At 45.4% G+C, this 26,065-nt stretch overlaps 1 protein-coding gene across 3 annotated transcripts in view; it reads right to left on the bottom strand.

Annotated features, from left to right (window-relative positions):
• Positions 1 to 26,065, bottom strand: part of LOC106658828 (uncharacterized protein DDB_G0284459-like) — a 42,240-nt gene that overhangs the window by 8,267 nt on the left and 7,908 nt on the right. For 2 of the 3 annotated variants that reach the window (XM_014380957.2, XM_014380958.2), the window contains exons 2-5: positions 20,389 to 20,837; positions 13,240 to 13,317; positions 7,937 to 8,351; positions 7,392 to 7,563 (exon numbers count right to left, since the gene is read on the bottom strand). In XM_014380957.2, coding sequence (XP_014236443.1) covers positions 7,392 to 7,563; positions 7,937 to 8,351; positions 13,240 to 13,317; positions 20,389 to 20,527 — 804 coding nt within the window. In that variant the 5' untranslated portion in view covers positions 20,528 to 20,837. Of the gene's footprint in view, positions 1 to 7,391; positions 7,564 to 7,936; positions 8,352 to 13,239; positions 13,318 to 20,388; positions 20,838 to 20,920; positions 21,046 to 26,065 lie in introns of those variants that run through there. The other variant, XM_014380956.2, reaches the window with a different exon arrangement.

Genomic DNA, 26,065 nt, shown 5'->3' with positions numbered 1-26,065 from the left:
CACACACACACACATACGCGGGCGCAGCAACAGCTCGAGCGAGGCGCAATTAAAATGTTTTTTTTCTTCGCCCGGATTTGCCCTTCACCCGTACATATAACGCGCAGGAGTCGCGCGCGCGTCACGCTCGATGTCTATAGCTCGGCTCGGCTATTATCCGAGCTGCGCGCGGATATGTATAATAAACGCGATCGTTTCGTTGTACACGAGAGACCGAATGACTGTATTTGCTCGTCCACTGCGCGAGCGAGTAGCAAAAAAGAACGGCAAAAAAAGGTAGAATAATCCGAGTATAAGCGCTCGGGATTACCGAGCTCCGTTTTCGAGATGAACACGCAAGTTGACGGAAGAGCGCGGACACGTGCTCGCGACTCGCGATACAGAGACGTTCGATCGTCATAGGAGCTTTCTCGAACGCGTCTCGCGTCACATGCAAATGTACTCGATTAAAGACGATAATGAATCCATCGTTCATCCCTCGCTCGTGAATGTACGCGAGCCATAACGGTCATATTCGTACGCCAAGCATAGTGACTGCAATTTGCCTACTGTAGACTATTCGACCAATTCGTCTAGTTCTCCATCTTTTTCTTTGAAAAGCTAATAATTGAACATTTGAAAAAGTTTAAGAAGTTTGGAAAAATTGTTGGGGTGGCTTATTTTAGAGGTTATGAGAATCCAGAAACAACAATAACTTGAATTTACTTAAAATCCTGGACATTTCCTTGAAAGCCCTCGATAGAAGCTTATTTGTCTAAGCCTCATAAGCCCCCTGCAATGTTTCAAATGGTCGATTATTCGTTTTTCTATGAAATAAAAAACGAGAGCTCGACGTTGCCGGTAAAGTTGCAGCCAATATTATAGCTGGCCCTTGAGGTGCACCTTTTTACACGAGAGGCGCAGCTGCGGCTCGCGTGCTCGGATGTATGTAGGTGCGCGGCGCGTTGGCAAAAAGCAGTATGGGAACCGAAGTCGGGACTCGAGATATACAGTGCAGAGAGAGAAGAAGAAGAAGAAGGAGGGGATCGAGCAGCCGCTCGTCGTTGCGCACGTGCTTACAGGGTTACCAGCACAAGACTTTTGCGCGTCGCCATCTGCTGGTTGAGAATCGCCATAAATCGCCAACCCCGCGGAACTTTTAAAATATATCTTAATATAATTTTTAACATTCGATTTCTCAAATACTTAGAATTTAGTTAGAAAAAAACAAAACCAAATCATCAAGTGTTAGATGTTTATTCAATAATCAATGATATTGTTAAACAAAAATACATTAAAACGGTACAAATGAAATACTTAAAAACAATCATTCTCGAAATCTGTCAATTGATCAGTTATAATTTTTTGATACTCAAATAATTCGTCCGGATCATTTTTTTCATACATTATTTTTGAATTAAAATCTTTGATCATTTTTTTGGATGGAGTAAATTTGTGGCAGCATTGATGGCTTGACGAAAAATGTATCCTAACTCTTAAAATAGAGTCTAGCGCAACCAATTGCATTCGGTTTCTGGCCTTAGTTTTCACTGCGTTCATCACAGAAAATATCCTTTCAACCACTGCATTGCTCGACGGCAAACTAAGTAATTTTAGCATGTATAGTGCTATTTCTTGAAAAATGAATTTTCCTCCAGCATTTTTTAATCTATACAACGCACACCAAAATTTATAACTATCTCTCATCTCTTCTTCATTTAATTTAGAAGGTATATTTACGACTAGTAATTTTAAATACTGGCTTTCAATCATTCCAATTTTATCATTATCCATAAACTCTTTTTTGAACGGTAAATTGTCAAAAGCTGGACGATTTTCACTCAAGCATACTTCTGGAGACAAAATTCTTAAATTTTTATAAAAATTGAGATTAGACGGTAATCTATTACAGAGTTCTACACACAATGACTTGATGTATTCGAATGACCTATCTCTAACCAAGTAGCAAATATCACGGTTTATATTATTTGAAGTAATGTACGAATCACATTCAGCACCCAAGTTCAATTCATTCACACTTATAAATGCCAATTTATTATCCATATTATTAATAATTATATTAATATCATTACTAGACACGAAAGCTGGTCTCATGATTTTTCGAGCTATGAAAAATATAAAATTTATTAAATCTTCATAAACCAAACCGAGATCTACATTATCTTTTTGGAAAAAAATGTTCAAGTCATTAATTTCCCGAAGCAGTGGGATGACTAGAATTAACATTAAATGTGTACTAGGATCTTTCAAAATTCTCACTATTTCCCTTAAGGTATGGCATTTGTCCTCATCTCGATCCACCTCGATAAAATGACTTTTTAACTCATTATAATTTTTTAATATAACATTTACGACGTTGTAACGGGACAGCCAACGTGTAGCTGCTAACTTGACAAAATTGAGAAATTTTTTATCTGAATCATTTTTTTCACAACCTGCATTCAAGGTTTCCCATGTCATTTTATAAGCATGTCTTCGATTACTGCTATTACTAAACCAATTATATACTTCTTTGCATAGAAATTCTACAGTAGCAGGAAACTTTATACTTGCAGCCGAAGAGGCATTGTTTAAAGCGTGACATATACACCGCACTAATTGAATCGATGGATACTTTTTTTTTAACAAGGCAAATAATGAGTTCTTTCTAGCACACATGTTCGCACCACCATCTGTACCGACACCAAGTAAATTGTTTAAATTTAATTTAATCGTATCGCAATATTCAATTAGTGCAGTGTATAGTGACATAGAATCGGCGCGCTCTAGTTGTATGAGTCCAACATAATTAGTAGTCATTTTATTTTTACTTTCACTGAAATATTTAACGCATACACCCATATACTTTTCGACACTTACGTCTGTTGACTCATCGACTATTAATGAAAAAGGCATTGAGCCAATGTCATCAATTAATTCACATAGAAAATTCGGGGATAAGACATTATTAATAAGAGAGGAACATTTTGTTCGATGCATTTGAAAATCTTTTAGACTAGGAACCGTACTCTTCAATACTTCACACAAATGATCCATTGCACACACGGATGTATGACAAGCGATAAATGCAGCGATCTTCAAGTCCCGAATTTTGTCATTATCTGAAGTGACTTGCCCCATGGAGGTGATTGTTTTCTGCTTCTTCGGATTTATATTATCCATCAATCTCACATGCGTTTGTTTTTCGCCATGATGTTTCAAATCGGTACAATGCGCTCTCAAATCTTTATGGCAAACAGTGCAGTAGGCCTGATTTCCAGTTATTGGATTTATCACTTCTGCTTTTGCGAGCCATCCTATTGAAAAACAACGTTTACGAATATATGTAAAAAATCTCTTCAGCGTGCGATTTAACGTGTATCATAGCAAATATTTCAAATAAAGAATACGATACACTTATGTAAAGATTAATAGAAACAATTACCTCTAGCCCAGCTATGGCTTTCCCATTCCGACTTATACTTGAACACTCGCACTTTAGATACACCACCTTTATTCTTATTACTCTTACTCATGTTGATAATTATATTATATTATAAAAACCGAAATATAAAAATCACTTCAATACACAGAGAAAACTTATGGGAATTCCGTCGAGGGATATCTATAAAGACTGTTGCTTGTGTGACGCAGGTCCGCGCGAGTCAAATGTTTGTTGTGTTTCTTTCTCTCTCTCTCCCACGTACAGTATAGGTGACGGTGGCGGCGTGTTCATTCTGTTGAAACGTTACAGTTCGAACGCTGGCGCTAACTGTAGAAAATACTTCTATAGGAAGCATTTCGTCAGCTGGCGCGAATTTAAAATTTATGAATATGAATCATAGTAATAATTATTTTTACTATTATGTTTTCGGTTATATTATTGAATGCGCATGAGTACAGTCACATATCAACTGATATACTGTCAAACATATAAAAAAAATATGAAACAATAAATATTGCCTTTAAAATTTCAAATCGCCAAAAAATCGCCAGTCGCCAACTTGAAAAAAAAATCGCCATAGTCATTAAAAAATCGCACATTTGGCGATTAATCGCCACATCTGGCAACCCTGCGTGCTTATGGATCGACGAGGCGTGTCCAATGAGTGGGAGACGCCGACGACGACGGCGGGGAAATTCGAAGAAAGGTCGGTTAAAGAGCGCAAGCGCGACTTGGCGCGCACACACACACACACTGGCCATATAAGCACGTGCGTTAGCTCGCGCACCGAGCTGCGTGTTTGCTCCCCGTACACGTTCATCATCGCTGCGTACACGAGTCTTGATACATACATTGTGACTTTCGCAATTCGTCCCACTCCTCGGCTCGGCCGACACGCTGCTAATATACCTCTTTATATGTCGCTTCTCTTTGCGTCGAGTTGCTCCGATACTCGTTTCGCGTCGTCTGCTACGAACGACGTGTTTTTGTGTACACACAGACACATGCCTATTATCGAGCTTCGTCTCGGCTCTGGTGTGTACATATTTTTTAATCAGGTTTATTTATCTGTAGCCATTTACACCGCTCGTTTCATCGTTCTGTCTCTTACGCACACACACACACACACACACACACACACACTCTTTTTCTTTTGCACGCACGTGATGTGGCTTATCGACTTGGCCGATCTGAATCTTCGCGTGTAAAATAGCTAACGAGATTCTCTTGCTTGTCGCCGCTCTGTGTACCGCGTGCCATTTAAAAGGAGTCACAAATCGACGCATTAGAAAACCATTTGCCAGCCGGCGCTCCAACTCGACTGCGCCGATGTCAAGATCAATAATAATAATAATCATGAAAAAGCTGTAGGTACCGCTACGTAGAACCAACGGGTACACATACCCATATGGGCGCGATCGTTTCGCACAACAAAAAAGGAGCGATTCGTAATAAGTGATTTGTGCAAAAAGGAAGAGAGAGAGAGGAAAAAATATTGCTCCGCGCGCGCGCCTTGACGATGCAATAATACGGTAAAGTCTCGCGTTGCGTTGTTTTTCTTTTCGGAGCAGCTTTTGCCGTTTTATCGCGGCCCCGCTTAGAAAAGTTCTTCTCGTGCGTATGGACGGCGAGCGAGCGACGTGCATGATTCATATACGCACGCGCACACATGTGCATTTATTATGTGTATAAAATACTCGCACAACGAACTGCGCTCGTTTCAGCATGTTTTCGCACGAGTCAACAGCCACGCACTCGTGATAAGCTCTTGATTATTCGTCTTTAGCGAGCATAACACGCGAATACATTTATCACCGTCTGTGACCTCTTGGTACAACAACAAAAAAAAAAGAAGAAAAAAAAAGAAAAAGAAAAAGAAAGAACAAGTCAGCATTTTTGATGGATCGAAAGCAAACGTCGACGTTGTGAACTTATACGTGTAATGCATGCACGCGCACTCGGTGTACGGCCGCTGCGCAACACAAGCCCGGCGCGTAAGAGGCATTTTTCTTTTTGCCCCCCTGCAATTGTGCATGTATAAATGGTATACGTGACCGTTGATCACGTACGGCCAATCTATGCCGTCGCCTCGCACCTACACAAACTTACTTACACACACGCTCGCGGCGACATGAAAAGCGAGCGACGCTCTTGTTGCGGATCATGCCTTAGTTAGCGCGAATCGATTGTATTCGAGTGTACGTGAGTGCCTCACGTGCATATGGACATTATAGGTACATACGTCGCGCTTTCTCGATGACGACGAGCAACGACACGATGCACTCACACACACATACGTCTAAAGCTTTTGAACATTCTGGCATTAAGCGTGCGGTCACGTGGAAAATCAGCTCCAACGAAGACGACGGCGAGGCTCGATTCGCCATTTTCGCTATGAACCGGAGAGCATTTCCTTTACAATCGTCTTTTGTCGAGTGTTTATATTGTTCATAGTGCGAGAGCAAATAAACAAATAATGAGCCGAAAGCGAGTGAATAATCAATAAAATAAAACGATAACGAGCAGCGAGGGAGAGTAAAAGAGACAGAGAAAGCGCATGATCGAGACAAAAAAAAAAACGAGTCGAGTGCGATAAGGCTTATATTAAGCGCGGGATTCCAAGTGTCAATATCAACAAAATTGTTTCGATGTTTCGATGGATTTCAATGTTTCGATCTCTCCGCGTGCGATGCATTGCAAATAATCGCGTATCAAAGGAGGAAAAGAGAGAGACACCTCGTCTCGTTGATGAGGGCTCGCTTCAAAGTGAGCTTTTAACGTCGTTATCTGTTATGCAAAATAAATTATTTTGTAAGACTTTCGGCCACGATGCGCATAAATAATTCAGGCATATAATATAGAAGCGAAGCAAGTACACGCCAGCGAGGCGATTTTTATCAGGAGCCACAACAACACGCGGCAATTCGCTGATCGAGCCGATCGTCATCTCGGGGCTAAACCTCGCGCGCTCGACGGACACTGGCAGACAAGACACGAGTACATTGTTTTCCTCGATAATTCAAATTGGCAGCATTATGCAGATAATTTATATCGCGCTCGTACGAGTACGCATCTGACACTCGAGCGCTGCTGCCGCATGAGGCTATTACGGACGCGAAGCGCACAATGCATATTCTATCTGCGGAACGGAGCAGCAGTCGACGACTCTGCGCGCGCCAGCGTCGTATCGCACTTAGGCTCTCGAATGTTCAATCTAATAAGTCCATATAGCGAATTTCAATTGAGCTCGAGAGCTCGAGCCTCGCCATTATATACTTGGAGCTGCCGCGTGTTTCTCTGTCTGCTGCCGCTGCAATTCATGTAACGTATTGTAACGTGCACACACTCACACACGCATTGTACGAGGCGCGCGCGCGCGCACGACAAACTTTTGCGCTCGAAAGGCCGTGGCCGGAAAGCACGCGCAGTCTCGCGAGCGTGGCCTCTTCTATCATCGAGAATTTACATGCGAATTAGTTGAGCCGAAAATTCGTTTTTTTTTTCTTCTTTTTTTTAATCCATTAAACGCGCTCGTTTTTTTATTTATAATCACAACGTTGTGCGCGCACCGGTGCACCAGTGGAGCGAGAAAATCGATACCCTTTTATTGTCCATTTGAGGAAAGCGAGAAAAAAAAATTAAAAATGCACTCGAGCCTTTCTCGTATCCTACATTGCGTCTCAATGCGGGTCATTGAACTCGTGAGCGTGTGCAGCGTCGACGATAGTGTGTGCGATATTAAACGCATGTGTGGAGAAGCGAACGTGCATAGAAAGGAAAATGCAAAGGGTAGATTACGCTAGATGTCAAATAAAAAAATTTTCGATACGCCTTAGTCACCGATGAAACCGCAAAAAATGAATAAAAGTCCAAGTTCACCGATGCGAGGGGTACAGTGTGCATCGATGCTTTCAATCCAAGTGGCCAGCGCAGATGAATAATTAATTTTTTTATAAAATAAACTAACCTGTATGTGTTTGAGCGATTGGTGAAGTATAGCTAGGTTCGATGCCTTTTTGTCATCTGAAGGTGGAAGCTGTTTCTTCAACGTTTCGAAACACTCTTTCAAATGGGCTCTCCTATTCTTCTCCAATTTATTATGCACTTCTCGAGTACCTGATCTCGATGACGAGACGGAACTAATAACAAAAATTCAACATCTAACTGTTAAGAAATTATTTCATTGCATTTAATTATAATTTTAAGTTATTAATGAAATTTAACGATATCGATGGTGAAATTTATTCAAGCTACTGAAGCGTACAACTTCCTTCAAAAATTTGTTTTGCAACGTGCGATTTTAATTTTTGAAACTTTTTTTTTCATTTTCAAATTTTCTACTTATGTTAGATTCAAGTTCTGCTCGGTGTCAGGACCTAAAATAAACCCTACCCAAGTTTCGTTTATCGTTAGAGATGGTCCATCAATTATTACAAAACATAGTAATTTTAAAATTTTCGGTAAATTTTTTCAAGCGAGACAACTTGTAAAGAATTGCATGAGAAAAATTACCCGTTACGCGTTCTCCGATGTTCGCTACCCGTGGACGTTTGTGACGTCGAGGCCTGCTGGTCCACCTCGGTGCCCGGAGCCGGCGCCAGTCCGCTGGCGGAACTCACACTGTGATTGGAATTGTTATTCTCAAGGTGTGGATTGAACTGTGCGGATGAGCTTTGTTGGTGTTGTTGCTGGACCGTCTGAGGCTGCTGCTGTTGCAGCTGTATAACGTCCGAGTGTATTTCTCGGCCATGGACGGTCGCAACCGTGGAAATAGGTGAGCCCACAATGATACGGGGCTGGTTGATGTTCGCATTCCGGCCCCCTACGTTTTGTGTCAGCTGATGCTGTTGTTGAGCATGAACATTGTGAACGGGTTGATGGTAGTATACGCCATTTTGACGCGCCTGGCCATCGATCGGCTCCTCGCCTGCAACACGCAACATGTATTTGGTTACAATCGAGGCAAGAACGGATTCAATTATAAAAAGAGCAGGCCAGTCTTGCTATAGTGTCTCGAGTATACGGTATAAATAAGAAAAACGGCGTGGCAAGCGCAGTAATGTGCCGCTGCAAGCTCGAAGGTATGCAGCGACTTCCTGTGCACCGGCTGTCCGTTGACGAGCCACGCACGCATGCCGTGCTAAAAACAACCAATAGTTCATTTACGAATTTGGAATATATTCACAGAATTAAAGCACTACAACGGGAATGTCTTTAGGCTTACGTATGCGCGCTTATAATAATGTCCAAGAGGCGACACTTGGAGTGAACTTTTCTTATTGCGAGAGATCGATCGAAGCATATAATCGTCGGCCGGTCGCTGCGCGGAGCTGAGAAACGATGCTCGATCACTGTACACACAGCGAAAGCAAAGCACGCACGCAAGTGTCGCGCAAGTTCGTTCTCGTCTATACTAACTAAGCTCGGGCACGTGCTCTCATTCATGCGGTCGTGCACTCGTCGTTCGTACAAGTATTAAATGCACCCCAACTTGGCTAACGCGGCTATTTTAAAGCTCGTATAGCGCATCTCTCTATTCTCTCGCGATCCGGTGTACGATCTACTATGCTCTACTCAAGCTCTCGTGTTCAGCTGGACTGCCTCACGTCTCGCATCGTTCGTACTTATCCAGCGAATCTCTGGCCATCGATGAGAGAGCTGAATTAAACGCAGTTTTGAACGCAAATCTTTCGGTGTGATTCAATACGACTTTTTTTCTTTTTCTTATTTTATTTTATTTATTTCTTTTTTTTAAATCATCGAACTCGATTAAAAATTTTAATGAAGCACCGGGTCTCGTGCTTGCGTCAAACTCGACGAAAAAATCGAATCTTGTTTAACTTTTCATTTGAATTCTCAACGATTCCGAGTCGGAGAGTCATTGGTCAGATATCGATTGTTTTCGCTTGCGTATTTTAACGCTGTAAAACCGAGGTTATTTTTCGTTTCGTACAATAGGAAAAACATATAAGGTCCACTTATTTTCTAAAAAAAAAAGTAAATGAATAAGTAAACGAAAAAATCAATAATCGCACGCGCCGATACGGGCCTTACGTACCAGAACGAAAGTAAAGGCTCGCGAAAATCTGACGGAAAGAGAGGCACCAACGAGGAAAAAAAGTGTCATGTAGAGCTTGGTAACAGGCCAAACGAAATCAAGTTAAAATTAGCGTCTGGATATGTGATCTGGACCAGCCGTTTTTTTACTTTTTTTTAATCTTTTACGTAGCACACATCGACGACGTTTTCTTTTGACACCTATATAATTCGAATGCACCTATAACAGTTACAAGCGATGATTTACTCGGCAGAGAAAGTGAGAGAAAGAGAGAGAGAGAGAGAGAGAGAGAGAGAGTGAGAGAAAGACAAATCAACGAGTATTCGGCGATAAGGAATAATTCAACCAAGCTCGTGTAAATTCACGTGTTTACCTATCAGCCTATGTCTTATTGGACACAGAAATGTGTCCCGCGAGATTATCATACGCGAAGCAAACAAAAGCCACGCGATAATTTTTTGACAATATGTGCTGCGCGTCCGAGTTCGCAGGTGTATATGTGCGTACTCGAAAAAAAAGGTTTATTATGTTATAGATAGGCTATGCAGCGACGCCGGTTCGATCGACGCGTTATCGAGGATAAACCAAGTGTAAAACTGTGTCAATCGAATCGTTGTGCTATAAAATTAGCGGCTGCGATTTGAATCGATTAGAGGACGCTGAGCGCCAATAGATAGATGTGCGTCGCGATCGACTCGAAAAGTCCATGAGCACACGAAAGAAGTATCGCATTAAAGTAATATTAAAATTCGCTTATCGGCCGTATTTATAATGAGAGATAATGCAAGGCGTATATAGTCGCCAAAGAACAAGGAGAGAAAGACTCGAGAGCAGCGGGGCACGCGTCATGCATCGTAATGTGCACGTTTTTCAATGTGTATACAGACGTTTGCGCCCTGTCTCTCTCTATCTGCCGCGCGATATTGCTTATACGCATACATGTAAACAGGCGCTAAGTACGCATGCGTAGCGCGGACCATTTTTCATACCCTGAAATTTTAATTTTTATCGCGAAAAAAAAAGAACAATAAACTTTTTGAAAGGATCAACAATCTACTTATCAACGGCACTGCAGATGAATTATAAACGTCTAACATTGACGGAATGAGATATTGCCAGATGATAAGCGATTTCATGGAATAAGTAAACGTAATGAGGACGGGGGTGCAGCGGAGACGGTCATTTATATCGAACTACACTCGCTCACCCAGGAGATAGTGTCTGATCCATTTCTTTTTCGGTGGCGGTGACGTCAGCCAATCTCTCTCTCTGAAGCACCAGGGCCGCCTCAGCAGCTGCAGGCCGCCGCCGCCAATGTTATTGTTGCTCGCGGCACTGGCGACGCTGCCAGCGTTATCGTTATTGTTGCTCATGTCGTTACGATCACTGTTATTACGACGTGTGTAGACCGCGTCGGCAATCAAAAGTACGCCCATTTTCTTCCCCTTTACGTGTTTTTTTTGTTTTTCTTTGCAATTCGTCTTCTCGTGCTTGCGTCAACGTCGCGAATAATCACTGGAAAATCGAGTCGCGCGACCAGCTGATTTCGACTCGTTCCTTTATCGGGCCGTCGTGTGCTTTTTCACGCGGGTACAACACGAAGAGCTGCGCACTGCGCCGAGCGAACAACGAGCAACAACGAACGCGCACAAATTCGACGTTTTTATTTATAACGGAGAGAAAAAAAAGCTCGTGATATTGCGAGCGGCCCAGAACGTATGTGCGCGCGCGCGTACGCATGTGTGTATAGGAACGCGAGCACGGCTGTAGCACGCGCGAGTCGCGAGCAACGACTAAACACGCTCCGCCGTTTCGCACGGCTCAACAACGGCTGCCTGCAACGGAGCAACATCAGCAGCAGCAGCAGCAGCGGCAGCAGCAGTAGCAGCAGTGGCGGTAGTCAACAGTACACACTCACACGTATATAAACGTTCGTACACACAGTTTCCGACTCGTGTGTCGATTCAGTACGAGAGTGAGAGAGAGAGAGAGAGAGACTCAAGTTGCGCTACGAAATGTATATATAGTAATACGACATGGTAGCCAGATCGTCGACGACGTCTTGTCCTCTCTTATTCCGCGCACTTGGTTTTTTCTCTTTCTTTTTTTCATGCACACCAATTCCCCCTACTTTTGACACTATGTGCGAGCGAGTAGTTTTAATTCAGACACAAGCCTGACACCTTGGCATCGTCGATTCTATAACATAGATACTTTCGCTTTGACAGTCGCTCGGACGGGCATCCTCCTTCGTTATTCTTTTATCAAATACATCGATACGTGGGACGGGCGAAGCCACGCAACGGTGTATTAAGATGACCGAATGATTGGCTCGCTTCTCCTGCTCCGCAATTGACTATCTAGCCGTACGAAGCGTCGCGGTTGACAAATTATCCGAGCTTCATTCGAGAAACCTCAACTTTTCCGGCCCCCGACTTCTCGAATATTATAATCTACTAAATTATACTCTGTATGTATAATTAGATGCTGATTGGGATATTTACGAGTGCGCGCGCGACTTTGATTTATTGGAAATGTGAGCATTATATATTTTCGATCGTGTACATTATGGAGGAGCAGAGAGCTATGGAAACCGCATAAATTATCGATCCGTACGCATCGTCGCGCAGCACGTAAGGAAAAAAAAGCTCATTTGTTTTTGTTTCCGCCGATGGATTAAGATATTACGTGTGTATGCAGTACAATAACAATATACAGCTTTTGCGCGAGCGCGTCTGGCCGCGTCTGACTTTATTATCGACGCGCGTAAATCGTTGTTTTATTTTCAGCTCGTCTGGCGCTCAAAATTTCCTATGCGGTACACACGACTATGGGGCTCCACGACGGACGACGGACGGACTGCTACTCATTATTATACCCGATTATATTGTCGACGCACGCGTAAATGCTAATCTTCGGCTCTTTTTTTTTTTTTTTTTTTAATACAATATTCGCTCTCGACGATTCGATGTGTGTTAATGCGAGTCAACGCGCGTCACGTCACGCGTTATCGCGAGAATATAAGCGAAGGACAGATTGCGCGAAGGGTAACGCGGATCGTCACCGCGCTATATAGATATGCAAAAAGAAGAAAAAAAAACGCCAACTCGGGCAAGGGCTTCGAAGCAGCGAGTGTTTACATAATAGATGTGCGTACAACGTAGATAATCGGCAGGCCGGCATTAACGCGCACGCGTGTAGTCGCGCGAAATTAAATATTTCATGCGCGAAGTTAATACAACCGTTATACAGCTCGAACTCCACGAGGGCCTATATACGAAATGTTAGCTACATATAGGCTAATACACACGGACATTATAATTATAATATGTGCAGCAGTGGTGGTGAAGTAGCGGCGGCAGGAGCGAAGGCCTGGATAGCTGTGAAATTCACTGACGAGTGAAAGCTCTGCTGAATTAGCTTTCATCGTTTTGCGCACGCACGACGCGTAGGTATATAGAGAGATACACCTACGGCACCTTATATACACGTCCGGACTTGTTTTCGTTCGTCGCTCGTCCATTTGTCTCTCGGTGTATGACGCAAATTTCCAAAGACACGAGTGAGAAAATGATACTGGTATACAATACAAACAGGAATTGTCTTATAGACGCATCATTATATAGGCACATTGATCATGTATAAACGAAAAAAAAACACGTGCTAGGTCGATTTTTTCTTTTAAAATAGAGCTCTATCGCGATTTGTCCCACGCGTCTGGCCATAATTAGCAGAGATATAAAGTAATAGAGCGTACCTTCGATGATAAATAATTTCTCTTGGCATAACAGGTCATCTTGGTCTTTATCTGCCCGCTCTCGTTTTAACTTGTTTCCTGTAAATTAAAAGTAAAACATTTTCATGAAAAATCAATTGTAATTACATCTCAGAATTTAGTAGCTTCAAATCTAGGCAAATCATATAGCATTGGGTTACTGCCGAGCAGTGATACATGCATGCGCGAGTTGGTACCGAAACATCGCCGTTTTTTGTTTATTTTCGAATGAAAAAGTACCTAGGACCCCAACTTCTCCTTATCGTCCTCCTCCAACTTTATACTCACTCAGAGCTTAAAAGCGTTAGGCGACCTAGGGCTACTCGTGTAAAAAGACGCGTCACTCCTCGATTATGTACAGAATCGTAAGTGTGTGCATGTACGTGTACCAGTGTATAGTATTTTGCCATCGTCGTTGCTCCGGAACATAAATTATAAATGCGTCTTGCTGCCAGCACGATTGTGTGCGTGTGTGTAAAGTAATTTACAAGCCCTTTTGTACGGGAGGTCGGAGCAGTAAGACGCGCGTAGAAGTAAAAGAGAAGCGCCTGCTTCGTGTATATCGTGGCGTCGAAAAACATCTCTCGAAAGCTCACGGTCTAATTCCATTCCATTGTGTCGAACTTAATATCGCATGCTCGCGTCATAATATTAAATACACGCGTCTTTATAGTCGCGCGCGAATATATCTATGTGTGCGCGTATATTCGCCGCGAAAGTGTGTGGGTGAGCGATAGTAGGCGCGCTCTCTCTCTCTCCTTCTATATATAGACACGTCTCCCCACGTGGTCGAGCTACCCCCCACTACCTGGCTGATCGTTCGGTGCACACACAAGCACGTGCTTGTACCTGGCGGTGTGTACGCGCTCGAAAGCCGCGTGGACGCGTGTGTGAGTGCGGAGCGGCCGGGAGCTCGTCCATACGGCATAATACACACTCTCCTACTCGTTGGCGCGTTGCTATATCGAGAGGAGAGACCGGCAGCAGAGAAGGGATGGAAAAAGCTCGATCTGGCAACGTCGTCTTCGTTGAGTCGCGCGCGCACTCCGATTGATCATTGAATGCTATATAGGAGCGCACACGACATGTATACGTAAGGCGCGCCGAGCGCCACGCGGCCGGGGATAGCACACACACACAACGACGCGGCTCGACGTTTGCGAATCTCTGACTTTGTGTAGTTTTCTCTTCTGCACGCGCTCCATCTCTCTCTTTCGAAGCTTTACGCGCGCGCGTGTGTGTGTGTGTGCCGAGTGGGATTCGCGCATGCGTCCCGGCAGAACAGCGACCGCGTGCTCCGATTCACCTTCAGCCAGTCAAAAGAGCGAGAGAGAGAGAAAGAGCGACTCCGTGTTGAGTCTGTCTGTCTGTCTGTATGTGTGTGTGTGTGTTGTGCTATATCCCTCCACCCCACTTATTCGTTGGAGCCGTCACCGTCGGTGCCGCTACTACTGCCTGCGTGTAATACTTTCATCACGCTTCCCTCTTTGTTGCATTCTCGACGTTTTGCACGGCCGCTGCCGCCGCTCGATCCGCACACAGCGCGGAGAATTACAATTTTTTTTCTCTTGCCATTTTACGATTGTTTATTACGACGTGATGTGTAGGTGAGCGATTCCGAGGCTGCTGAATTAGTAGAGGGGACGAAAACTTTCGAGGAGAGCCAGTCCGAGATTTAGCTTTATATACACGAGAGCGAGAAAGAGAGAGAATGAGCTTAATCGATGCTTGCGTACATGTGCGTCGTGTGCGTGCACCATGCGTGTATGCGTTTCTGTATGTGTGTGCGTGTGGGAGAAGAAAACGTAAACAGAAAGCGAATGTACTCTGGGGCGTCGTCGTCGTCGTCATCACTGCTCGAGTCCATATGCACTAGGTTTTAGCACGGATACGATTTTATGCTGCTGCGCCAATAATCTTTTTTCTCTTTCGTTAGGCATACATTTTATTGAAAATGGCTTTTATTAAACTTTGGCCAGCAAGTCTCTCGAGAGGTTCTTCAAGCTCGTTTTATTTTATTCTTTTTTCGTTCTCGATCGATCGGCATTCTCTCTCTCTCGCTTCGGTAAAATAAACAAACTGTCTGGGCTGCTACTCTTTCGATATCTGCGAGCTTGCGCACGCTTCTCGGAACCCGAATTACCATCCCGACTCTGCTCTTGCGTTTTTTTTCGCTCGTAGTATATCTCGTAATACTTGAACTTTCGTCAACGGTGCGTCAGGCGGCGCAGAAAATAAGGCTCGAGCGCGTATATTATTACGTTACAGCCGAGAGGAAGAGAGGCGCAAATAAACGCGAGAGAGAGGAGAAAAAATTCAGCCAAGAATATAACGCACGAGAATAAGCTGACGAAGACGACGTTCGCTTATATGGACGCACCGGTTGGCCTGAAGCCGATACACGTTTGTAACATGGAGATATATAGACGCGAGGAGGAGACGTCGGCCCTAGTCCTCTTCTCGGCTGATGCACCTATGTTATACGGAGCCTCTTGTATGTGTGTCGGTGTGTTGGTGCTGTTGTGCGGGTATCGCATATACGCAAGCGCACGCGTGTTTCTAACTCGGCTTCTCTCTCCTCAACTTTCCCCGGCCAACGAACGAAACGCATTTTCGCGAGTGTGAGTCTCGCCAAGTAGATGCACACAAGAAGCAGGCACGCACACGCACACACACACGCACACATGCATGTATTGCTTATAAAGAGGAGGTGGCTTCATTCGCTCTACACGATTTAGCAGGGACGAGTAAAGAGACAACGCAGAGAAAATGTTGCCGTGTTTTTCAAGGTATATGTCGATGAGCTGCTACATGTCTGTGTATGCAGCACATGATAGCGGCGGCAGTGGCGAATGTGCGCATGCACCGTGGCCTATCCGTCGAAGATGACGATTAACATCGACTCGAGCCAACGCCGCGCACGGCATATAGCTGTGCCGAGAGGCCGGACATACTTCGAGTAGTATTATAGGCCGAGAGACTACCTAACGCATAATACCGAACGCATTCGTGTCCTGTTTCATACAGAATTGGAGCCAACAACAAAGTTCAACTGAAAAATTACTCGTCAGCTTGTAACGTAAAATCGAGATGCTTTTTTTTCGATCGAGATTCGTTCTCGTTCGCTTCGGAGCACGAGCTGCGCGCGCGGCTGCGATACTATACTTGGGTCGCTGCGAGGCAGCGATAATAACGATCCACGCGATGCACATGCACCGCAATAACGTAAAAAGTGCTTTTGATGAGAGACGGAGAGAGAGAGAGAGAGAGAAAGAAAAAAACGGGAAGGAAGTAGCGAAAATGGCACGAAAAATGTGCAGTCAACTGCTCCCCAAGGTCAAGCAAGGTCGCCGACCGATGCAACAGGTCGCGCGATGTACGATTATATAGCTACACTATAACGCGGCGTATATACCGACGCGATCGCTCATTATAATACGTACGTACATATACATACGAGTGCAGTGCGCGGACCAAAGTCCATTTGTTGTGCGCAGCGCTTCTTTTGAACTCTGCTGCTGATTTCGAGAGCGAGCGAAAAAGAGAAAAGGAGAGAGAGAGCCAATTGTTTTACACTGCGAGGCGAATCGTCGTTAAACTCGCAGTTCCTCCATATTCGTTCGGCTTTCTTTTTTTCTTACTGTTTTTTTTGCTTCGCGTTTATTTACGAGCTTTAAAATAACACAATCGGTTATCGAAAAACAATGTACGACGATCAATTACGCTTTATGCCGGGAGACTCTAGGCAAGGGTCAAAATGTTTACGTTCGCGTTATTTATTAGCGTATATACTTTCATTGTAATCTCGTCGAGTGTCGCGTGAACGATCGCACCGCATTATAAGAGTCTGTATTGCTAAATAGTCGCAGATAAATCATTGTTGCGCGATAATTACACTTAATATTTATCAGCTCTCTCTCTCTCTCTCTTTTTACTTTATTAAAGAGTTTTAATAAGAGAAAAAAATTTGCTCTGCCGAGATAAGGCCGACGAAGTTTATAATAATACAAACGCAAAACATTTGCGACGCAGCAGCGAGCGAAACGACGAGTCGCGGCGGTTCTGTTTGCGGGGACAACACACATATATAGGTCAGCGCAATAAAAGTGACGGAAAGAAAGTACCGGAGGGGATTGGCGGCGCCGCGCACGAGGAGGAGTGCCAAAAATTACATTGTTACGCGTCGGCCGCGCATCGGATCTCGCAGCTGAAAACTACATCCTGGAAATGCGCGTGTAGCTCGCGCGTAATCCGTACATCGTTGTATGCGATGTGCATTGAAAAAAAGTAAGGCCGAGGGAGAGCAAAAAATATAAGGCCAAGTAAGCTCGCGCGACGACGTCAAAGTCGTGTCGCTCGTCTTTCGCGCAAAGGGCGTAGGTGGTTTTCTCGTGCAGCTCGTGCGACGTTGAATGAAAAGCTTCTTAGACGACGTTATTGGTAGATGTAATGGTAGCGGCGCTAGAGGTGGTAGTAGTATTAGTATCAGCATCAGATGTAGTGGTGGTAGTAATAGTAGCAGAGGTAGTGGCAATGCGAGGCGGCGTACGGTTGCGGCATGGTCGTGGAGACTGCAGAGGCAGTGGTAGAGCAGCTCTCGCCCGGCCAAGTCACTGACCGGAGCAACGAGCGCCCTGTGCCGCTGCTCTCGCTCTCTGCTCCGACGTCTATATATGCTGTGTGCCTGAGTGTGCTGGTATATATACGCTGCATAACAGTCAGCGCCGCAGCAGCAGCTACGCCCCGAATTTCACTCGGCGCTCTCCTCGTCTCACCTCTCCTCTTCTCTCCACCGCAGTCAGTCGCGTTACGAGTTTTCGCGCTCCACGCATGTAGGTATCGGCTTTTCTCGCGTGCGCGTCCATGTCCACTCGTCGTCGGATTGTCTATCGGCGATCGAGCGAAGCGCAAAATCAGCCAAGATTTCTCGAGCGTCGAGATGTGTTTTTTCGCTCGAGGGAACGGAGAACGACGCATAACGACGCATCTCCCGAACTGCTCAAGTTAGAACGAAAAAAAGCGCAGAAAAAGAACTGGGGAGGAAGAAAAAAAAAACGAGCCCATACAATCGCATATCCGCGTTGGAGTCGAAATTCCTCCGGAGCTCGTTGTATCGTTCGTTTGGCGTCTACGTATAAACACGGGCAGGGACTGCTGCAGAGCTGTGCAGTCGCAGCCGAGAGAGGGATATCTCTCACAAATACACCTACACTAAAACGCGATTTGCTGCTTGACTCTTTGGCTCGGCGTCGAGCTCCTCTCCTTATGGCTCGAGCGCCAACGTGTCAGTCTCGCCGATTCCCCTTCTCTTCTTTTGCATATATAAAACGTGAGAGGAAGAGTCGATTCGTGATTCCCTTCCTCTCTTTCTCTCTTTCGCACTGCACGATCATCGACGGCAACAACAACAACAGCAGCAGCAGCAGCAGCAACCCATAGTACCGCGGACGTAGTAAAGAGAGAGAGTCGCGCGAGTAGCGACGGGCGGTCGGAGCAGCAACGACGCCGAGCTCCGGCTGCTCTATACGTGTAACCCTTCTCTTTCTCTCCCTCGGTACTTTCTGCGCGTCCCGTGACTGTACGGAGACTTGCAGCGGTGCGACTAGCACGTGTAATCGTGCGCAATTCGTTCTTTGTGTTCTACGGAGCAAACTGGCTTACGTACACGCTCGATTATATGCGTACCTACATGTGTGCGAGAGAGATTTTCCCGTATAGAGCATACGAAGCTCGGCGAGGTTCGTTGTGCGTGTGCGCTCGTGGACATCCGATACGATGAATATTACATGTACGAGTTACGGACCGATGACTAATATACACGCGCGCCAATAGCAATTGCAACTGCGACGGACGGCGGTCCATGTGCCATGCTTACGCATGCGTACGCGGTATCGGATTCAGGCTTACGCGCGAATTGCACAATTTTTCCAGACGTTCGTCGCGGCTCTCTCAGATCTCGTCCGAGCGTTTCGCTACGAGATACGCAACGGTAGATGCGGAGCGCGTCGTCGAGCGAACAATCGCGCATATTTGTCAAACGGACTCGAACGTAGATCCGACGAATCGTTGTTCACCCACGCGCGCTCGACAAAAACCTGCAGCGCGCGCAGCGCAACGATAAATATATGTGCCAACATCGCGCGGAGCTCACCAAGCCAACGAGAAACAAAGAGGAAAGGAAGAATAATGAATGAAAAGAAAATAAATTAATAGCCCGTTATCTTGCTACGACGTTGCGAAAAAGAAGTACGTTTTCATCGTCGAAATGTATCTCTCTCTCTCTCTCTGAATGTGCACGAATTGCATTTAGCTTGAGTCATTGACCCATAGCTCGAGTGTATGAAAGAGCAGCGCAGCAGCACCACCACCACGCGAGAAAGAGAGAGAAAGATAGAGAAAGGCACACCGCATCGAAGCGTCTCGTCGTATAGATATATATAGCCGCTACCTACATCCAAGCAGCCAACCAACCAAAGAACCAGCCAAGATTATACCTATCCAAGGCAGTACATAAAGCGAGAAAGAGAGCCCGTATTACCTATCGACTGCAATCGATGCATGCGAATATATACTCGCGCGCGTTCGCGCTACGAGCACGTGTGCACAAGCCAGCTATGGGTTCGTGCCAGATATACATTATACGAGGAAGAGACTTCCTTTTTCGCGAATTTCTGCTCGCGCGGGATTTTTCTCACTCGCTATACCCATAGCTGTATGTGTAATATACACGAAACGCGGACTTTGAGAGCGCGTCTAAGTGAGCGCTCTACATTTCTATGATTTCTTTCGACTTGCACTTATGTGCACGCAGCGCATGCACGCGGCCATAGACAAGCAGCAGCTCCGTCGACCAAATCGCCGTCCAACTCTGCGAATTCAGCCCACGATCGATCGATTTTTCGGATAAAAATAGACACTTTTTCTCCTTTACTCTTCCCCCCCTTCCTCGATTTTCATCAGCTCCAACTTTTGTTTATTTACGCGCGAAAATTTCGTGTAATAGTTATCACGTGAGTGAGAGTATAAATATTTGTATAAATGCTGGTACCCGTCAAGGAAGGTTTTACTGTATGTAAAAAAAGCAAAGCGACACACAACAAAACGGATAAAAAATCAAGAGAGAATACATACCTCTTGGCTCAGTGGCACTATTACGATCATTAGAACGTTGATCGTTATTTACGTTGGCCGAAGACGAATTTTGCTTCAAGTTATTTTTTTCAAGCTTTTCAATATAATCAGCGGCTAGTAGCAGAGTATGTAGATTCATAGTCGTTCGTAACTATCGCGGTCTCGCAGCGACCAGTGACTGATGTGTGGGTGGCACCCCCCTAGAGGTTGCTTCGTCGCTTTTGTCAAGGTGCCGGGCTCCAAATCAGCCAATTTGGTAGTATATTTATCGAGGACCTGCTTAATCGATTCGGTCGTTTTTGAAATTGCAGCAGTTTCTCCGTTACTCGACATTCATTCGCTGCTTTTCTCCGTTAATCCTCCTGAGTTTTGGTTTTATTCAATCTTGTACTTGGGCTTGCGTTAGAGGCCGTTTTGCTTTTATTGGCGTCAGTTTGGAATCTTCAAATCTGCAAAATAAAATTTAAAACACGTTTAATTTAATTAATCACAAAAAGTCGAAATCAAGTAATATCTTGTGATGTAAGATCACCCTGGTAAAATAAAGCATTTGAAATGCTCAGATGAGCAGAAACTAGTCAGTTCAAATGGGCAGTTGTTACTCATTTATTCAACTTCAAACTGGTCAGAAACTGGCTAATGAACGATCAAGGCAAAATCGAATATGTAAGTTAGCTAGTAAACGTAAACAAAGATTTTGCGTTATACCACGTACAAGATACAATTATGTCACGTATATAAAAGGGAAAGACAAGGGGATTGTGAAAATAAGACACGTTGTTGAAAATTTTAGGAAGACGTGTACTACCTAACCTTTCTAGATATTCAAAAACATTTTTAAAAACGTCAACGAATATCGACGTAACGAGATGAATTTCTAGAGTGTTTCCCAGCGCTCATTTTACCGACACATGAAATTAATGTAAAACGTCTAAGGTTGGCTTATAACGATAGAAGTGAAAGAGATACGGAGATTCGTCGACAGGTTTTATGCGACGCATGCACGGGCACGAGAGTACAGGTCGATGTAATATACATCTCGGTTTCTTGAATGTCCCTCGAAGAATGAAAAAATTATTTATACAATATATAATACTGCATTCGAGAGAGACTCATTTTCATTCGAAATTCGCGAGATACTGGAACGCGCTTCTATTGCAAATATATCTGATTCGCTGCGTTCGTTAAAAAAAAGAAAAGAATATTTACGTATAATCAAAAAGCGAGGTGAGATACCATGCAAAGAGATACCACCGCGCGTATATCGAAATGCGCGGAGAGAACAGCAGGCTATACGCAGATATATAGGCGAGATTTGAGAAAGAAGCACGCGGCATAAACAGGGGATGTCGAACTACGAACGGCGCGTACTTTGCGAGGAGATGATCAACAATAAAAAAAAAGATCCGTAAGAACGTGTTCGTTATAACTACGAACGTTAGGTTCGCGCGATTTCGTCAATTATAAGAGGTGAAACATCACATTGCGCAGAAGGCGTCAAGAACGAGCGGAATACAATGTAGCCAACTTGTCACGCTCGCACATGCATTATTTATGTTATAAGACTCGCATTAACGGCCTTGAATGATCTGCACACATTCTCTGCCTCGTCAATGGTACACATGAAAGACCGTCGCTGTAAAACGAAGGCCTCTCGTACAATTATTATAATTAAAAAAACGAACGAGAGTCGAGCTTTTGCGGAAATTGACCGGGCCGTACTTTGCGCTCGTAGCTACGGTACGTCACTCGGCGCTGCCGCTACAATCGGTTTTTTCTTCGGCTTTTTTTAATTCGGACACGTCGCGCTCGTGATTATGAATCATTAGCGTGGTCTTTGCAACTCGAGAGGGAGTCGTGTAACGATCCAAACGAGACGCAAATTTCGACCATTTCTCTTGCTCTCTTTCTTTCTTCGATCAATGCTCCGACTCTTTTTTGCTGGTGTCGCTCAAGACAAGTACGACCAATAGGTGATGTGAGAGAGAGAGAGAGAGAGAGAGAGAGAGAGAGAGAAAAGAGATCGATACGAGAGCAGTGTCAACGGGTCTCGTTGCGAAACCTTGTAATTTGCACCGAGATACGATCCGGAGATAAGAAATTATTAAAAAGTTTAAGTTGCGTCCGCGACTGCATGCATAATGCAGCATTAGCATTAGCAGCAGCAGTAGCAGCGAGGCAAATATAAGCGTATTCGATGTATATTATAAGTTAAAATTGAAATTCTGAATTTCTATGCATTGAGATTTTTTTCTTCATTAAAAGCATTTATGCGCCATATCGCGTATGTAAAACAGCGAGTGTATGTCCCCTTTCGGGCATGTGTATAGGTCGACTCCTTGAGAAACAAGGGCGAGTAACTGGCTGGCTCACGGTTACGCGCAGAAGCCGAGGCACGCAGAAAGGGGTTTATCCTGGCATGTAATATTCAGCTGCGCGTGGATGTACATTGCACGATCTCGCAGGGTGTAGCAGCAGCGCACGCACGCACATCGTCGATACATGTACACAGCAGCGGGGGCAGCGGGCGAGCTAATAAAATTCTCATACAGCCCATAACGCGTTGAGTGCTCTCCGGGCGAAAAAAAAATAACAGGCAGCCATTCATAATGGAAAAGCTCGCGCGCATTAAATACATATTAGCTGCTATCGGTCCAAGTGTATAGCCGAGGAGGCGAGTTACACAACTCTCGTGTGGCGCGTTGTTACAGGCGGGGGCGCGCGCGCAACCTCGTCATCCATCCCTCGGCAGCTCCGGACGGAAGAGACGAGGACCAGTACAGGGCTCTGGACTGTGGTCGCGCGAGGCACACAAAGGGGCGGCTCGTGCGTTGCATTTTCTCGAAAGTCTCGAGCTCGACTGGCGCTGCATTTTCTGCGCGCGCAACTCGTGCTCGCTCGTTCGCGAGTAACCCACGCAGTTCGGTAAACCGGCCGCGGCGGCGGCGGCGGAATACAACGCGCGCGCGTGCACAGGACCAAGAGGCGAGGGGAGGTAAGCGTATTTCTGGAAGGGGTTGCTGCGTCGTGCGCGCGCGCAAACGGGGAAGCTCGTCGTCGTCGTCGACGTCCGCGCACATCCATCCACCACGTGGACAAGTGTAAAAAGTGCATGGCGCGCACACATACACAGAGCTAAAGTGCAATTTACGCGTGTAGGGAACGGCGGCGGAATATACTGCAGCCGCTGGCGTTGTACCGGCCGGGGGCGGTGCCGGCAATATACCTCGTCGTGCATAGAGAGATACGAGAGTAGCAGCAGCACGAGCTCCGCGCACGAACGTTGCAACGTTGTTTGCTTCGCCGACTCTCGAGCTCGAGTAGCTCCTCTATAGATATGTATAAGGGATCTTGCAATTTATCTTATAACGTATATATGCGCGCGTGAATTCGCCCAACGACGTTATGTGGCATCTCTTCGTTTTATGCGGTGTACATGCTGCGGCCGATGCGCGTTTCTCACTCGCACGTGACGCTGCTCTACAAACGAATTTTGGACGCATCGCACGCGGTTCGCCTTGCGACAACGGCTCAGCATATTTCCTCCAGCTTCGAGCCTGCCCTCTCTCTCTCTCTCACACACACACACAAACACATGCACACGCTCGATCTCTTTCTCTGGTCTTCTGGTCTTCTGGCGCGACGGAATACCTAAGCGAATCCTTTCAAGTTGCCCGTGCGAACCGCCATGCGGACTTGGGTGTCTGGCCTTCGCCTCTCTCTCTCTCGTTCCTTCTCATTTTCGGAGCATGTATATAGGATAGATTCACGCATGCGGCCGTAGAAGCGTCTGGATCTACTGCTCCTTGCCAAAATCCCGCCGATTATAAACTACCTATGCTCCGAAGAGTATACGTAGACTCCATGGCGAATCTGTATCGACTCGTGTCTGCCGTACAAAACCGGGAGAAAGGAGCTGCGCTGCGGCTGGCACGTAGCTCTACAGGAGCTCGAGCCAGAAAGAAACTGCATCGACGCGCATAAAGTAAGGCAAAAGGGAGTACGCACGCATATACAGGCACTTTTACTGCGAGAGCGAGTGCGAGCGAGTGCGAGAGAGAGCAAGCACGCAGGCATTGATGTTGTTGCGGGAGTATATGACACAAAGGGCGAGGAAGGAAGGCAGACTCGACTCACGCAGACGATGCCTGCGCGCGTGGTAGAATCCGGAGAGAGAGAGAGCGAGAGAGGAGTAGCAGTATGCTGAGTGTATCAGGCAGAGGCCGCCCAGTCCCAGCGAGCGCGTGAGGCTTACACTCACTCACACAGCGCAAAATTTCATATACATAGCACATATATATGGGGCGCGCCTGCGCTTTTTCACTTACAGCATGCATTGCATTTACAGGCCAGCGCGACTCGTTCTCTTTTTTGCTTCTTCTTTTTTTCTTTCTTTCTTTCTTTTTTTTTTCTTTTTTTTTTTGCTCAGCTTCGCGCAAGTTTTTTTCCACATTGACTCGAGAGCGACGCGAGAAGGAGAAAACGAAGAATAAAATTCGACGATGCATGAACTGTCGAGCTTCGCGAGCTGGCTCGACTCTAGGCCACCGATATACGTGCATATAAGCTCGATTCTTAGCGGCTAAATTGCCACGACGACAGAAACTTGCTGCCTCGATTGATCGGCAAAGGTATATAATAGAGCGCGCGACCGTGCTCTCGCGGTAAAAAAACTAACGAGCGGAAAAAGTCAGCGAGCAAGTTGCAGTTTGCTGTAATATATTGGCTTTGTGGATAGACCGAGAGCTTCGATGCCAGGCTAATCGTTATTCCGCGTGCTCGCTCGCCTCGTTGATATCGTGCAAACTGTTGAGGGGAAAAGCAGAAAAGCCAAACGATAGTTGGCAAGGTCCGAGACTCTCGCTTCAAGATACCAGATGTTGTCGTTTCGCGCATATTTACATGCACACGTAAGCAAAAAACGACGTCTCTTTCACTTTTGTGAGGTGTGCGTGTGTATATGTGTGTGCATGCCTATGCTGCCGCAGATATACAATTTTTTGTATGCATGCGTGCGTTTGTCTGTGGGATACGACCGAGTGTGAGTGTGGATGGGAGAAAGAGAGAGAGAGAGAGAGAGAGATGAGTGCCGAGTCATAAAGCAAAGCAGCCAAGCTCATTTTTCTTTGACATCGCGCATTCAGGATGAGGAAGAGCAACAGAGAGTAACAGAGAGCAACGATGGCAGCGTCAACTTATAAACGGTTTATTACTGTGGTTGTAGCGGCGGTGGCGGCAGCGACGACGCAATAAACGCAATGGACGAGAGATGAAACGAGATAGGAAGAATGTAAGGCGAATGTGGCCACTCAAAAGCAAGAGAAATAAAAATGTCTACATAAATGCACACGCACACACGCATGTAGAGGCACATTCACGATACGAGCCTGGCTCTACGTAGCGTAAGTATGTGTATGTACAAAGCACACGATTCCGGGGACTGACGAGGAGCCGCCCCGAAAAAGGCGCGCGAGTCCAATGTGCAACGGCGCGATGCGTTGCTCCCTCTTCTGAAGCTCCGAGTCAACAACAACAACAAAGCCATACCAAGTCTCGAGAAGAATAAGAGAGAGAAAGAGAGAGAGGGAGAGAGAAGGAATTAAGGCGATAATGACGCGAAACGATTTATGGACGATTTTCAGAGCAAAACAGCAGTATCTATAGGTAGTACACATAA

Source organism: Trichogramma pretiosum, unplaced genomic scaffold, assembly GCF_000599845.2.
Source record: "Trichogramma pretiosum strain Unisexual culture from Peru unplaced genomic scaffold, Tpre_2.0 scaffold28, whole genome shotgun sequence".
NCBI lineage: Eukaryota > Metazoa > Arthropoda > Insecta > Hymenoptera > Trichogrammatidae > Trichogramma > Trichogramma pretiosum.
This window is presented reverse-complemented; position numbering and strand designations above follow the sequence as displayed.